The sequence below is a fragment of the Zeus faber genome, assembly GCF_960531495.2.
Source record: "Zeus faber genome assembly, chromosome: 6".
In the NCBI taxonomy this organism is placed as follows: domain Eukaryota; kingdom Metazoa; phylum Chordata; class Actinopteri; order Zeiformes; family Zeidae; genus Zeus; species Zeus faber.
This window is the reverse complement of record NC_137201.1, coordinates 14,250,056-14,266,161: the sequence shown is the minus strand read 5'-3', so window position 1 is coordinate 14,266,161 and position 16,106 is coordinate 14,250,056. Positions and strand designations below refer to the sequence as shown.

The 16,106-nt window shown below is 49.6% G+C and overlaps 1 protein-coding gene across 1 annotated transcript in view; it reads right to left on the bottom strand.

Annotated features, from left to right (window-relative positions):
- Nucleotides 1-4,742: 4,742 nt before the first annotated feature.
- The window catches only part of mrpl23 (mitochondrial ribosomal protein L23), a gene marked incomplete at its 3' end in the record, with an annotated part of 67,170 nt that continues 55,806 nt past the window's right edge, over nucleotides 4,743-16,106 (bottom strand). Inside the window, exon 5 of the mRNA XM_080002798.1 lies at nucleotides 4,743-4,919. Within this exon, the coding sequence (XP_079858924.1) occupies nucleotides 4,743-4,919 (177 nt within the window). The remainder of the gene's footprint in view (nucleotides 4,920-16,106) is intronic.

Sequence of the window (16,106 nt, the reverse complement as noted above, 5' to 3'; positions counted from 1 at the left end):
CCAGAGCTGAGCGATCCCTGCTGTAAAGCCCCCCCGCCCCCTCCCTCCGTCTGGGCCGAGCCTGAGCCGGTCCCACCGCTGCGACCCTTCCCTCTCTCTCTCTCTCTCTCTCTCTCTCTCTCTCTCTCTCTCTCTCTCTCTCTCCCTCTCCCTCCCTCTCTCTCTCTCTCTCTCTCTCTCTCTCTCTCTCTGTCTCTCTCTCCCAATACCCCGTCCACATTCTTCCTGCTCCTTCATGCAACTGGAACAAATTTATGTCAGCTCAACAGTCTTTATTTTCTCCTTTTTTTTTTTCTCTCTTTCCTTTTTTTTTTTTTTTTTTTTCCAGAGCGGCTTCTGAGGGGCACACAAGGCCGCTAGCCTGTTGAAGTTAACCAGGGTGTGTTTGTCCTGGTCCGGGCCTCTGAAAATAAACAGCGGGGCAAGAGGCGCTTAGTTTCGGCGAGGCCGTGAGCTTTCATGGGCAGAGGAAAACAACAATTACCTCAGGTGTTATGGACGTTAAGTGCCGAATTAGAGCCGTTCCGAGGCAGGGCCCGCTGAGTAAATAAGCAGCGAGGATACTATCTGTCGGCGGGCGAAACGCTGATGAAAGTGAGCGACAGAAAAACACAATTAAACCTTATCTGACTCCGCACGGGGCTGGAGGCACCGGGTTCCCGTCGACTAGGCGTTCGTCTTCTCTCTGGCTCTGCCCTCGCTGTCTGTCTGCAACAAATCTGCGACATTTCCTGCTCCCGACGTTTCGCCTCGACGTGAATAGACCTCCAAGGCTATAACGGGTCCGTCTTCGGCCGATTAAATTTTCTTTTTGTAATAAAGTCGTGTGATGTGCCACGAAGTGACGGCGCATGCGTTTTAGGCGAGTCAGTTCGTTAGGTTCAGTTTCCTCACTTCAGATGAGCAGTTCATCTGAAGTTCATCGACAATTTGCAGCATAACTTCAAGATATTAAGTCCACCGCCCACTCCGGTCGACTTGTTATTCCCCTAGTCTTTCGAGGATTTGGTAGGATTGCACCTCAAGGACCATCGTTGGCCCTCGAATCTAACTAACCTTGAATGCTCCGCCGGCCTTCCCTTGATGAGCTCCCTCTCGGCCGCTGCCGGCATCGTCCAGCGGCGGGAGCGGGAGACAGTTCGGCCTTTGGGAGCGGTGCCGTTTGGTCTCTTTCTTCTCTGTATCTTCCCTCCCCAATCATCTCTGGTTTCCTGGGTGTGGACGGTCTCTCAGCAGCCCACCGCGGCCTCGTCTGGCATGACACACACATGCTCCTGAGGTCTTCCCTATTTGAGAAACAGGGGGGGGACCGAGAAGCAGGGAGCAGCGTGTGAGAGATAGCCTGTACGTGTTAGCGCGCTATGTGCGTTTGTGTGTAGGACAGGGGTTAGGAAGCAATTCAATGGACGCTGTGTTTTTGTTGGTCCTAATGAACACCACAGTTAATGGCCTCACAAAGGTCTGTTTGCTGTAAAAGACAAAAAAGCTGTTATTCACCCCTCAGTGCCCCCGTGACCTTGTAAACAAACATGGATCACAAAAGATGGCAACAACCTTGAATTTCTGCCCGCACCCGCGGGTGAAGGCGGATTAGGCGGTCCAGACATTTTCAGGTACACTTTGAATTCCTGCTATTAATGCCCTCTAAATCCTTCTCTACACCCTTCGTGGCAAGGGTTTGGCAAAAATAAATAAAATAAATGGGGTGAGTTTCTGACACGTCCGCACACATCCACTCACATGCAGAGACGCAGGGGAAAAACACCCATTGGACCGTCCATGGCACAACCTCCACCACCACCTCTCCGCCCACACAGTGTCAGATGGAAGGTCAATAGTTGTCTTGCTTCTAGGAACAGAGAGCTATCAATGCTGGCCAATTGGCTTCACACAGACACGCACAGTGAGTACATCACCGGAGGAGCCACGGCTGCAACGTTCTGGCTCACTAGGTCACTATGAGTGCCTAATGACACAAACAAACACCTCCTTTTATCCCCTCCACTCAGAGCTTCACCGCTATCGATTATGGCACGCACCCCTTCCACTGTGTGCTATCGCGTGTGCCACCTGATGATACTACGTTGTAGGTCCATGCGATGTGCTCCATGCTTTGTGGGATTTTCTCTCACGTAAAGAGGGTGCACGCACGTGTGTGTGTGTGTGTGTGTGTGTGTGTGGTTGCGTGTAAAGCAGCGATTCTGCGGATTCATGAAATTTCACGAATATCTATGATTTATTGTATCATATCGCCGCTACGGCAACATTTTGGGACAATTACTCTGCTTAAATAATAATTTGCTCTGTCAAACCCTGGTTGGCCACCCTCTGAGGACATCACATCATGTCCCCCAATGTCCCAAATTGATGATATATATTATCTACACATAGACTTTGAGATTTATGAAAATGAATCACATAATCGCTGTGATCAACCGCGATTAATCACATGTCGATGTTTCATGGAAAACTCACACTCCAGCAGAATAGCCGTCGTCGGGGCCTGGGCTGGCAGGACGGCACGCACATGGCTGCCGGAGGAAAGGCAGACGTGCTGCTGCCGTTTTCTCTTCCCGTCTCCTTCAATATTTAATCAGGAACCTTTCTCTTTCTCCCCAGAGCCCAGATGGCATGCACCATCAATTCTTTATTCTCCTCCCCCTGCCATCGGCTGTCACTCTCGTCTTCCCCTGGCAGGAAATAAAGGAGTTCAAAAAAAAGATATATATTATAATTTTGATATTTCTTTATTTTAATCCCAAGAAAATCGACGTTCATCATTCATTCATTTCCATTGTGCTTTCCCCTCCAACGGGAACATGTGCTGTTTGTGCCTGGATATACCATGGCGTCAGAAAATATAACTTTTAGTGGTGCAGATGCGGAAACAATGAGAAATTCAATATGATACGGTTAAGACGCCCATGAGCGATCAGATCAGAGGCTTTAAACATAAAGATTTCATACTGGAATAAGTCCTGTTCAGAGGAGTATAGAGTTCAGACCACAGAGGAAAATACATATATATGTACACATATATAATACAAATATGTGTATATATATATATAGAATATATAGTATATACTCAAAGTAAAGCGTTTGAGTGCATTGGTATTTGTAAAAAAAAAAAAAAATATGATGCCTCGCTTGCAGAGCTGGCTCTGTCAGACAACTTGGCGGCGCCACGCGCTTCCATCCCCTTATGGCTCGGACTATTTAAGCAGCCATTCCCTCCTGCTCTACCTGCTTTGCTCCCTCCACTTCCCCTGCATCCACCTGTTGGGCTCTTCCATCCAACGTGAGGATTTGAGCTCACAACTCCTATATTTGTTGCTCACTAAGTGCCTTTGTTTGCCGTCCACCTCGCCGGGAGTGATGAGCAGTAGAACCCAGACACCAAACTCAAATCATACAATGCAAAATAAACATAGATCATTTTAAAGTACATCCACTGTAAGAGTTGTCTGTCAAAAATCAAGTTAGCACACAAGCACCCATATTAAAGTATTTTCAGACAAGGACTGAACTCTAGGTGATTTGGACAGTTCTCTGGCTTTGATGCACCATTAAAGTATTTTCGTCATTTTCTCCTAACATGTTTTTCATTTCATACATACCAAAATCCAAATGTGACACCATACTTCACAGTTCACAGCCATCTGTAGCCAAGAGATAGATGGATACAGCAGAGGAAATATTGTATATTACACTTTATTATCCATTTTCTCTTGCCAGCAGCTTTTGTTCTGTGACAACAAATCACTTAGGAGATTATTTTTTCGGTTTTTCATTTAAAACGAGTTCTGTGCAAGAAGATTAATCGGTATTATTTCCAGTAGATTCAGCGGCGCTTTCATCAAAAGCAAATGGGGATGGTTACCGTCAACCCTAAAATATGTTGCGCTCTGTTGGCAACTGATGTGAAAGCTCTAAAAGTCTTAAAGAAATAATCCATTTAGTCAAAAATTCCCTTTGAAGTGTTTAGTGAAATGGTGGAGCAATTACACTATCAGTTTATACTCCAACATCAAAAGTTATGGGTCACACCCCTAGTAATCTAATAATGAAAATAATTTTGTGCAGACACTCTCACTTACCGTGTGTCGATTACGCACATTTGAGTATTTTTCGTATTTTTCGAGCTTATAGAGCTTATTGTGTGTAATCACCGGGTGTCATCACATTTCACTGCATTTATGTACGACCGTATGTGTATCTATGTGACAAATAATCTCTTGAACTTGAACTTGAACTTATTAGTCATAAAATGTCGTCATATTCAGCGATTACTGAAAATTGTAATTTTGCTGTTGTGACCTCAAGGAGTCCAGTCGTCACACTACCTGAATGTGAGAAAATGACACAGACATTCGTTTTGACAAAAGGGACTTTTGGGAAATTTACGATCCGTACTCAGGAAAAGCATCCACTGGTTTGGCAGAGAGTGGAATTCCTCTTCACGACACCAGGGTTGAAGTGGAAACCAGGGTCCTGCTGGGGCGACGCCTCATCACTCAGAGTATATATATATATATATATATATATTCACAGTATATATTCAATTACTCAGTTATGTATGATACTGTATCAATATTAAATTGTGATTTACTACATTGTTCTTTCAAAACCACAATTTAAATAAGTCACACATTTTTCTAATTCAACAGGTAAAAATGCCAGGCGAAAACGTTCTAGTCTTTTTTTCTGTTTTTTTCCAAAATTGAAAGTGTCAGACGATCACTCTAATCCTCCCCTGACAGAACATCATGTAAATCTTGGCCCCTGGCGGCAGTCCGGGACTCCATCAGATCTGAGACGCCGTCTTCCCCCCGGCGTTTCCTCTCCTCCGCCTCCCCAGCTTCCTCCACTTTGAGGGCCGTCGCCGGCGACACAGGCCACGAGGATTCATCATCATCAACCTGGTCACAAAGAGGGTGAGAAGGAGGAGGGGGAAAATGGGACGATTAAAAGATAAGAGTAGGGAGAGATGAAAGGACCGAGAAGACATTGACTGCGTCACTGCACTGAATTGCTCTGCTAGATCAGACCGCACTGCCAGAAACAACCCACTGGCTTTGCTAGGGCAGGCGGGCGTGTCTCCCTCCGCCCGTCTCCCGCCAAACTACAGTACTGCAGTTTGGCGCCACTCGATTTATACACATATTATGGTCTCGGCGAGTGGGGTCAGGCCAACGCCATTATCTTAGCGATAGGCTAATTGACGTAAGAGCACAGTCAGAAAGCATTTATCATCCTGCGGCTGCCTGTCCTTCTGTCACCTTTTCCTTCACCAGTCCCCCCCCCCCAGATGCGCCACTCAGCCAGAGCAGCAAGCTGGGCCGTCGCAGCGCCGTGGGAGCAGCTATAGCATAATTGTTTCAAGTCGGCAAGCGCGGTCACAATCTGTGCGGAATTTGAACTTGGTGAGTGACAGGGTCTCGAGATAAGATGTAGTGTCCCTGTAAAATATAAATACTGCTGGACCTCCACATGAGCGATGAGGCGACGGGGACCGAGGAGCAGCCAAGGGGAAGGGGAGCGATAGTTCAACGTCAAATTGCCAGCGGGTCCCGCGGCCAGGACGCCCCGCACGGCGGAAAGGTAGACTCTGCTGCTTCTGCTGAGATGTAGTGAGCGGGTGAGAAGAATGCATGTCTCGAATAAATAAAAGGGATTTAAATTTTTTATTTTTTTTTGGAAAAGAAATAACAGCGCAGAGAGGGATTGATTTCAGGGGTCCCGGCTTTACCCTGTGTAACCCTCCCAGGTTAGCGCCGTGCACTTGGCATGCCGACTATATAGGCCAAGGAGGAAGGAAACGCCTGGGATAGAGGGATGAGAGCGAGATACCTTCTCCCGCTCGGCTATTATTCTTTGTTAAGCAGTGTTTAGCACTACTCAGTCTCTCCGGTGGTTTTCATTAAGAAAGGAATCACCTTGGCTTTGCCAGGACCCCCAAATCAAAACCAGACGCCTCAGCCTTTTTAATTGAAGCAAGATGGACCTCCACGTTGTACACAACTGGCTTAATGTGACAACTTATCCCCATCACTACAACAGTATTTCCCAACCGAGCGGGGAGAAAAACATCCTCTGAAACCAGGGAAATCTAGGGGGTTTGTTAATACCCCAATGATTTCAGAGAGCTGTTGTTGAAGCCACTCCAGACGGCTATTTACTATCACTTTGCTCTCTCTCTCTCTCTGGGCGCTGCATTATTTGCTTTTGTTTGAGTCGCGGCTTTTCCGTCTAATGACCGTTCGTCTGGTTCCGGTTGTGTTTTTCTACTTGTTTTGGATTGTTTTTTGTTTTTTTTCAGACCTTTGGCACAGGGAGAGCGAGGAACACAGCTCATGACGGCATGTCCGCCGCCGGCCAGCGGTGCCGGGCAGGGGAGCCGTGAGGCCTTTAGCTGAAAGAAAACAAGAAGTCTGAATGAGAATGACAAGCTCAGAACGGAGGATGTTTTTTCAGCCACGGCCAAAGCGCAGATTCCAGCTCCAGCTCGTAGCCGAGGCTGAAGCTGAAAGCCTGGATCATGTTACATCCAGTTCTTAGTCTTTATACAACAGAGTTTTTTTCTAACCCTCAGAGGTGATATTTCATAAAGAATCCACGATCTACAATGGGACCATAGTAGCAGCCATCTTACCGGAGCACTGCTTAAGCCCGATGAAAACAAGGCTGAAAGAGGCTTACGTCGCTTTTAGAAACATCAATACGGTTTTACCTTAACACAATGGGGCCAGTCTAGAAAGAACTACAAAATAAATGGTCGGAGTTTGAGTGTAATAGATTTAAGAAAACACATACTGTATGGTAATTAAAATATTGTAATTAAAACTTTTCATATTTGCAAGTGTGCCCAAGCTCAATACCTAAGAACTAAGAGGGATGCAACATTTCTAAGCAATAATTGTACGGAAAAATCCTAAATCCTAAATATGTTGACCCTTGGCGGGGTCGACCAGACAGACACAACGAAGGAGATGCAGACGGAACCTCCATGGATAGCCGAAGCCGGTCCGATCTGTTCTGATAGGACCACAAACCTGCTGAACATTCTCTCAATCAGAACTTCAATAACGGTGGCCACCCCTTGGTCAGGCACGGCATAGGCTTCGAGCCACTTAGTAAAATAGTCCATGGGCCATGAGGTGTGCGTGGAAGAGGGCACAAGTTGTCAACAGAGAACTGGTCCATGGGGGCACCGACCTGGTACTGTTGGAGGGGTGCTCTACTCTGACCTGTCAGACCCTTACAAACTATGCAAGGGTCGCGTCTTTGACGGAAGGTCTCCACATCACGCCAGGAGGTTTCCCAGTGATTAAAGTCCAGCAGCCTGTTGACTTTTAGGCACTATCACTTGCCACCTGTGCTGTCACCTTCCAGAGGCTCCAGAGCATTCCATCACGGAGGGCCAAGCCACGGTCCCCTTACGCAAGGGCCAGCTGGCTTGCAGCTGCCAACAAGCGCCATGTCTGCCCAGTCGGGGTGTTGGCCTCCCTCCATCCAGCCTGTTTCAGCTCCTCCTTTTGCATCTGGGCCTAGTCTGCCGGGTTATCCAGCCGCAGGGCCATGCACCTCTCCGCTTGCTCATGACTAATCTCAGTGTCTCTCGTCTCAGCCCGACAACACTGTGAGCAGTTTGGGTCACACGATCGCCTGGACAGCCAATCCATGTTTGCATGGCTGGCCCTGTTACGGTTGATGATGGTGAAGTTAACTCCTGTTGCTGCTTGATCCACCTCGCCACTTGACCTGCAGGCTCATGGAAGGACAAGAACCACTTGAGAGAGCCATGGTCTGTGCGGATGAGAAACTTGTACCCACAAAGGTAACATTTGAAGTGATTCACCACCTCTACCACTGCCAGCAGTGCTCTCTAAGTCACACAGTAGTTACATTCCATCTTTGAAAAGGTTCTGCTGTAGTAGGCAATCACCCGTTCACCACTGAAGGTCACTTGAGCGAGGAGCGCTCCCAGGCCCTGGTTGCCTGCATCGGTGACCAAGACAAACTCCCCATCTGGGTCAGGGGAAGCTTGGACTGGAGCCTGACAGAGGGAGTCTTTGCGGGCATGGAATGCCTGTTGCTGGTCCGGGCCAGATTGGAAATGGACATTCTTGTTCAAAAGCCGGTTAACGGGTGCTGCGCCAGTCTAGAACCAGTGGATGAACCAACAATAATAGGAGGCTTGACCCAGGAAGGACTGTAGCTCAGACAGGTTTCTGGGGATGGGCCAGTCCCAGACTGCAGTAACTTTTCCCTCTTGGGTGGCCTGGGGAAGACAAGCCTCAACGTACACAAGTCCGGTGCCACAGTCCTGAGCCTGTCATGAAGGTGGTTTACGGTCAGGCCTCAGCAGAGAGTACCATCTGCCAGTAGCCACTCCTTAGATCCAGGACTAAATAGAGCCCCTAATCCTGTCCAGTGACTCGTCGATGCAGGCGAGGGGATAGAGTATTTTTCAGTGACTTCATTCATTCTCCGCAGATCCACACAAAACTGCTATGAGTTGCCTATCTTCTTGGGCACCATCACAACAGGAGATACCCATGGGATCTCCGAAGACTCTATAATGCCTGCTGCCGGCCTCTCCTCCAGGCACTGCTCAGCTGCTACCTGTTTGTTGGTAGGAACGCGTCGGGGCCATTGATGGATGGGCCAGTTTGGGGGTGGACAGAGGTGGGGGTAGAATCTGCGGCCGGCCAGGTGTGGGCTGTTGAGCTCTCTGCTCCATCTAAGTCCCCATTCCTTCCCTGAAAATCTGCTCCACCTCTTGGGCTCACTCCAATTCCTCCTCACAGGAGAACGGATTGCTGAGGCGGACCTGTAGCGGCAGAGGGTGGGGAGTCAGTCTGCTTTAGCCAGGATAAACCTATGCTCCTCATCGAACTCAGGCAATGCCTTGTGAGCAAGGTAACGTAGGTCTGCTGCATAGACCCATAGCTTCTCTACATTCCTATGTGTTCGCTCGTCGAACTGGAGCCGGGCAGACGCAGTAGAGGTGAGGTCCACAAACTTATATAGCTTTCTATTACTAGTTCCATGGCTTAGGGGCCTGTCATATCAGTGGCGGATAGGTCAAGCAGCACCCTTCTAGTCTCTTCATCCAATGTTGCAGCTAACTGAACCACTCGCGGTGAACTACTGGTGGGTCTTGGCAATTAGGAAAAACTGAGTCAAATATGTTTCCCACTCGGTATTCCCATCGTAGTCAACCACCTTCACCAAGTCTCTTTTCTGGGGGCCACTGGACCATGCTGTCGTCACCCCTGCCAGGGCAGTAGTAAGAGCTCTGGCAAGCCGGTGTGAAGGCCTCGACAGTAGTTGGACTGGGAAGCCGATGGGCAACCAGGCTTGGAATCCACAAGCAGTAGGGCTGGAGCACTGCTGGATAGCTGGGCTGGAGTTTCAGTATACATCGTTGATGTGTGACAGCGGGGCAGGTAGACTGGTAACAGGGTTCTCTGACCGTACTAGCCGATCTGCCAACATGCGTTCGTCTGTTGCGTCTGCACCTCCGCCTCAGTGTGCCCTGGTCCGGCAGCTTTCGTTGCCCCTCTGCTTCCCAACTCTGAGGGGGTAAGCGTCTCTATCTCCTCCATGGCTGTCAGGTTAACGATGACGTGAAGCCAATCCACTTCCGACACCAATGTGACACTTGGCAGGGTCAACCAGACAGACCAAAAGAAAAAGACGTAGATGGAACCTCGTGGAGCCGAAGCCGGTGTTATTGCATGCTGACAACTACCCCCGGGGTTGAGATGTCCAGTCGGAAAATAACAACCTGGGATGGTCGTGTCCCTTTTTATGACAAATTTCTCTTCAGTCCCTCTTTCTCTTGCTTCCCCTCGCACCCAGTACTGGCCTCACTTCCCTCTCTCCTCTCCTTCCACACTCCCTGGGACCCTGCCACCTAGACACCTGGGCTAATTACTCACTATCCTGGACACCTTCCCTCCAATCAGATGAACTATATTATAGGCATATTATAACAATCCACCAGTGAACTTGAACCAGCGTCTCCCATCTCCCTCCACAGTCATAAACACACAGCGTTACAATATTCAAAATTATGAAAATAGTTTATGTTAATGTCTAAATTAACAGCCAACTAGATTGTAGAATTTACAACTACTACTACACTGCTGGTCAGTTAATTAGTGGCTAATGGTTTCGTGACCAATAGATAATGGAAAAATTAACTTTTTGTAGATTCAGTCCTACAGTCATAAATGCTGCCATCATTTTTCATAAATGACTGGTAATGCCACAATACTGTAACTTGTAGTGACTGTAGACTAACTGCAACTTTCCCATATTGGGATCAGCAGTCAGCATCGTGCTACTTCATGTTAACTTTGTGTAGATAGATAGTGTACATAAGTGTTCTTTCTTATCTCATTTGAATTCGTATCTCTTTCTTGAATGGACTGGGTTTTTTTTGCGCCGGAATTTCCCTCCAGAGATGAATGATGTGTTATCTTATCAAACACTTTCTATCTTATCTTATATTAATAATCCCTGCCCATGGACATTTATAACAAACAGTATCCAGATAAGATAGCGGCCGGTGAGCTCGTAGATTTATGGCGTCATGTTCCATGAGATGCTTTGAATCTGTGCTGTTTAAAACCAAGGCCACAAGTATCACCCCCTCCACCCCTCCACCTCTCTCTCTCTTTGCATGTTGACGGAGCAGTCGAACCAAATAATTTAACGGGGGTACAGATAATCTACCTGCTCCTTTTTTTCTGGTCCCCCTCCCCCTCTCCCTAATCCTCGGAGAGTGTTTGGATTTCTTTGAAAAACAATATTAATAATTTGGAAATGTGGCTCCTCTGGCTCCTGCTGCGTGCTTTTCTTTCTTTGCTCATTTCCTTCCCAAAGCCCCCTTGATGTGGGGGCTTGTTGTGCTGTTTTCACTGGAGTGTGAGAGCGCCGGCTGAGTTATTGCCCCAGCTCCCCAACTCCCTCACCCCATACACTCCATACACACACACCCCTCTCTCTCTAACCTTTGAGAACCAGCATGCACCAGGTACCGGCGAAGCCCAATGCGGACCCCAGACATTCCATCATGTCAGTGGCGTAAGTACTGCCGGTGCAATGCTGCAGCATTTCCTAGAGTAGCAAAGGGGGGGGTTCCAAAAAAATTTGCCTATCACCATCATGTTACACTACTTATATCAAATTTGATTTGATGCAGATCCCACCGGGTGGATGTGCATGTGTGAAAAACACTTGTCATCGAGGGCCCACTTGTTGATCCCACCCAAGGAGATTTACAAGCGGCAGCCCGGTTTGACTGTCTAGTAATTCACACCAAAAAAGCCACGACTACAGGCATGAGCTGGATCCTCACCCTCATCAGAGGGTGAGGATCCAGCTCAGAGGGGGTGAGGGGTGAGGAGATGAGTGGGAGTATTAAGCGGGAGCGGGAGTGGTGAGTGGGTGTCGGGCGACTCCAAGATGCTGCGTTTGAGCACCAGTGGATGATCCAGTCGCTATCGACTCTGCATGAACACAGATCATCAGCCAAAGAAGCGGCTCGCCCTGTCATCCACGAGGCGGCTCCTCGTCCTCCGACCAATCAGTCCCTCTCCCATCTCCCCGCTCCTCTTTCATCTCCTTCTCCCCGCTCTTCACCACACCCTCCCCCTCCTCCTCCTCCAACTCCTCCTCCTCCTCTCCTCTTTGCAGGGCCGTGATGCCTGAGCCGAGGCGGAGACCTATGGTATGGATGGTAGAGACTGAGAGGGGGTGGAAGGATGAAAGGATGGATGGAGGGATGGGTGGATGGATATATGGATGAAGGATGGATCTATGGAGGGATGGATGAATGGATGGAGGGAGGGATGGATAGATAGAGGGAGGTAGGGAGGGAAGGATGGATGGATGGCGGTAGGGGTGGAGGGCCAGGGAATCGGAGGCCGATCAATATGGGACAGAGGAATAGCAATTGGTCAGCCCCAGACAGAGAGTGTGTTTACTGTGTTACAGGTTGTTATTCCCACTACCATCTTTAACTGCAGACACACACACACACACACACACACACACACACACACACACACACACACACACACACACACACACACACACACACACACACACACACACACACACACACACAGGTCTCCGAGTCTCCAAAACCCCCATTTGATTTTAGAGTGAAGAAGGGAAGGCTTTTTTCCAAGAGGAAGAGCTTGGACTATACCAACTCCCAACCTCCACACGGGCAGTTCCTAGAACGTCCGACGCTCGTCGCGCGTCGACCACAGTGTGTACCATCGCAATTGGTGTAACATAAGGAAGGGCCTGATTAAAGACCTGGAAGGCTCCTTGGAAGTCGCCGTGTGTTTAACCGTATCCCCCTTGAAGAGAAATCATAAACCGGTGGGATTTCTTTCCCCCGAAACAAACACGGAAAACAATAAATACGGAAATGGAAAAACCCTCGGTCAACACAAACACGGCAAATAGAACCAATACACTTAAACCACACACACACACACACACACACACACACACACACACACACACACACACACACACACACACACACACACACACACACACACACACACACACACACACAGCTTCTGCTCCACCAGATGACAGATGAATTTTGTCTCTCTGGGGCCCGTGACACGTGTGACGTCGCTTGTAATGAACCCCCCTCCCCCGCAGGGATTGGGTCGGGAACGACACACAATGGCAGCGATGAGGAGGAGGAGGAGGAGAAGGAGGAGGAGGAGGTTCTGTTAAAAAAATAAATAAAACTGAAAAACCACAATCAGTGATCCGGGCGACGACGGCGACGGGGACCTGGCTCGTCGCGACCTTTCAGCGCCGAACAATACGGAGCGGAAGCCGCGGAGAGTACGCAACAGACACGGGTCCGCGTTTGATGTGCGTCCAAAACCCTTTTTTTTTTTTTTTTTTTTCTCTCGCTCCGTGTGATGAAAAACCACCGGGCGTGGTGGGGAAAGAGAGAGTCCTTGATGGCCTCCCCGAGGAGCAATAGAACCCAAAGCAAATAAATCCCAAATATAAGCCCAGTTGCGGGTTCCACGCAGCGTGACAACACTTTTGATCTGCCCAAGAAATAAAACACTACTGTACATCTGCCTCAACAAATGATCGAAATTCTTGACTTTGGCCCGCCGCCAAGAACCTAAAGCGAGCCTGAAAAAAGATATTGCCCATTGTCCCCCCCCCTCTCTCTCTAGATGTTATGTGTTCCATATTGGTCGTGGGGCGGAAGACACAATCTGCGGATTAAGTCTCCCGTGACATATGAAACACCCCATTTAAATATAGCGAAAAATGTCTTGTTAGCCCGGATTCCTCCCGCCGCGCCGGAGGACCCAGGCTAACTCGGAGCCATTAAAACAAACAGGGAGGTCCCTGAGCACGGCACTTTGGACAAAGGTTAAAGCAATATCCCCCGGCATTATTCATTTCCTAGAATCCATCCCACTCGCAGGCTTTGATCCACTGTCTTACTCTCTGCATCTCTTTCTTTCTCTCTCCCTCTCTCTCTCTCTCTCTCTCTCACTCGCTCTCATAGGGGCTGTGTATGGGTGAGCAGAGCGAGGGAGTCCATTATAAATCCCAGAACCTCGTCTCGGCGGCGGCAGCACCCGTCCGGCCCCTCTCCCCCCCGAGCGTTAAGCGGCAGTCGGGTTCACTCGGACGGCAGATAGACCCGGAAAAAAGGGCGCGGGCCGCGTCCGCGTCGACGTGCGCAAGTGTACGGACGTGTGTAAGTGCGCGCCCTTACGCGCTCCAGCCCGGGCCCCCCGGAGGAAAGCCAACTCCTCCGGCTGTTTACCTCCACCCGAGCTGTTTACTTGACCCCAGATGATTCAGATGCGCAAGCAAATAAAAACAGCCCGGTCGGTTCAAACAGCTTGTGACGCATAAAGGGTCCCGCGAGGTGGGACAGCGCCGTGTTCGGTGATGGCTCACAGCTGGACCTCCCCACCGCACCTTTCAGCGAAAGAGACACTGGCAAAATCCACTTTCTAAGAACGCCCCCGCCGAAACACTTTGAGTCCAAGCTTGAGCCCCCTTATAAATCTGCGTAGTTTTGATTTTTTTCCCGGGGAAGTCAGTGGGCGTCGGCCCAGAGAGCAAGACAGAAAAATCACTGAAGTTAGCTCAGTTATCACAGGGGGCACGAAAACCAGGACAGTGTTCATACATTCGCTGAGAGGAGCCTTCTGTAAACTACCGCAATCACATCCGTGTGTAATTACGTACGGTATACCGCCGGATTTCAGGTCTCCGACATTATTTCAACATTGTGAACATTTTGGCCATTTGTACAACCTTGTTTATGTTTTGACAGGAGGAGTATTGTTGAGTAGCAACGGATCCATTTACATAATTTTGTGGTGTTGTAAGCACTTACATAAGCTCCCCATTCATTTGGATTGAACTGCAGCTCCCTCCAAGGCCCCTGGACCCGCCGAGCGCAGGACACACACCCATGCGCTCGCACGTCTCCTCGCGGACTAATATTATGTGCACGCCGTGACCAGCGCCTCCCATAGGGGATAGGGGTAAAAGAACGCAACCGCATCGCTGTAGTTAAGGCATTTCCCGCATATTGTTTTCATATCTGTTGTGTACATATCCTTCAGTCATAATGAGTGAGTGCCCTTCGCCGAGGCTGCCCACGGCGAGCGCGCGATATCGACCGCGGGAGATGGGCCTTCGCCAGAGGACGAACCGAGGGCAATCAGTTGGCTGGTTCTCGCGTAGGGTGCCATCTTTCTCTGCACTTCGTGTGTGGCCGAACGTAAACGCCGGACCACACGTCTGTGAGTCCACCGGCGCGTGCCCCCGATGCCGCCGGGCCCGACCCCGCGCTGTGCCGGGCCTACCCGGCGAAACCGGTCCACGCGCGCCTTCGCGGGGCATCCGGCGCATTCCGAGGCTCCTCTCCCGGTAAAGTAAAATGGCTTCACAGCTGTGGTGAGCCGCTTGAAATAGAAGGAGGGGAGAATAGACGAGAGGAGGAGGAGGAGGACACATGCTTACAGATGCATTTACCAGGCCGCGGTTGTCTCCTGCGCTCCTCTGGTAGTAGCCCTCGTCGTCAGGAACAAAGCACCATCAAAAATGATCAGCCAACCGTGGCAGGTGGCTAAATTTGGACGTGCGTGCAGTGGACAGTGGCACATTGAGAAGCATCTTCACGGGGACAAGTAGGTAGAGAGGAGACAAGTAGGCAAGAGGAGAGAGAGAGAGAGAGAGAGAGAGAGAGAGAGAGAGAGAGAGAGAGAGAGAGAGAGAGAGAGAGAGCATCGGCGTATGAATTATCAAGTAGCCTAATCCCATCATGGATCTCGCCAAAAGAAGACGAAGATCAGAGTAAAGGGAAAAACGCCGGCCGGCCCCGCAGCCCGCATGTGACAAGTGGGGAGAACGATGTGAAAATGGACGGACGAGTGCAACGGAGCTCAGCTGTTTCTAATGTGGGGAGAGAAAAAAAACGAGGAGGGTGGAAGAGCCACAAAAAAACAGGGCTCGCGCTTGAGGTCTGTTCCATGAGCGAACCAGTGACGTTACAGCGGGAGTCCTGTTTAAACTCCGTCTGACATCATCCCCGAGCTCTTTCCACTTGAGGCTTTGGAGCCGCTGTTTTATTTGGGGATTGTGATATTCTCTCACCCTATTTTAAAACTCCTGCTTTAATGCCACACATACGTACGTGCATGCGCGTGTGTGCGTGCGTGTGTGCGTGTGTGCGTGTGTGTGTGTGTGTGTGTGTGTGTGTGTGTGTGTGTGCATGCTTGTGTGTGCGTGCATGCGTGTGTGCGCGCACGGCCGCAGACGCACACATGTTTTGAGACCAGTGCGCATGAGTGATATTCCTGGTGCAGTGGAAGGGTGGAGCGGGGGAACACTGGACGTGGTGTAAAGTTAGCATCAAATGAAAGTGACCTCATTTCCAAATTGAGGGAAACCCTGATGGATGGATGGACGGATGCAGTGGAACACAATACAAACGGCCGGGGCACCCACGGCCCTCGCTGTCACGCACGATAACCATCTCATAACATTGAGTTTTAGGATCTTGGAAG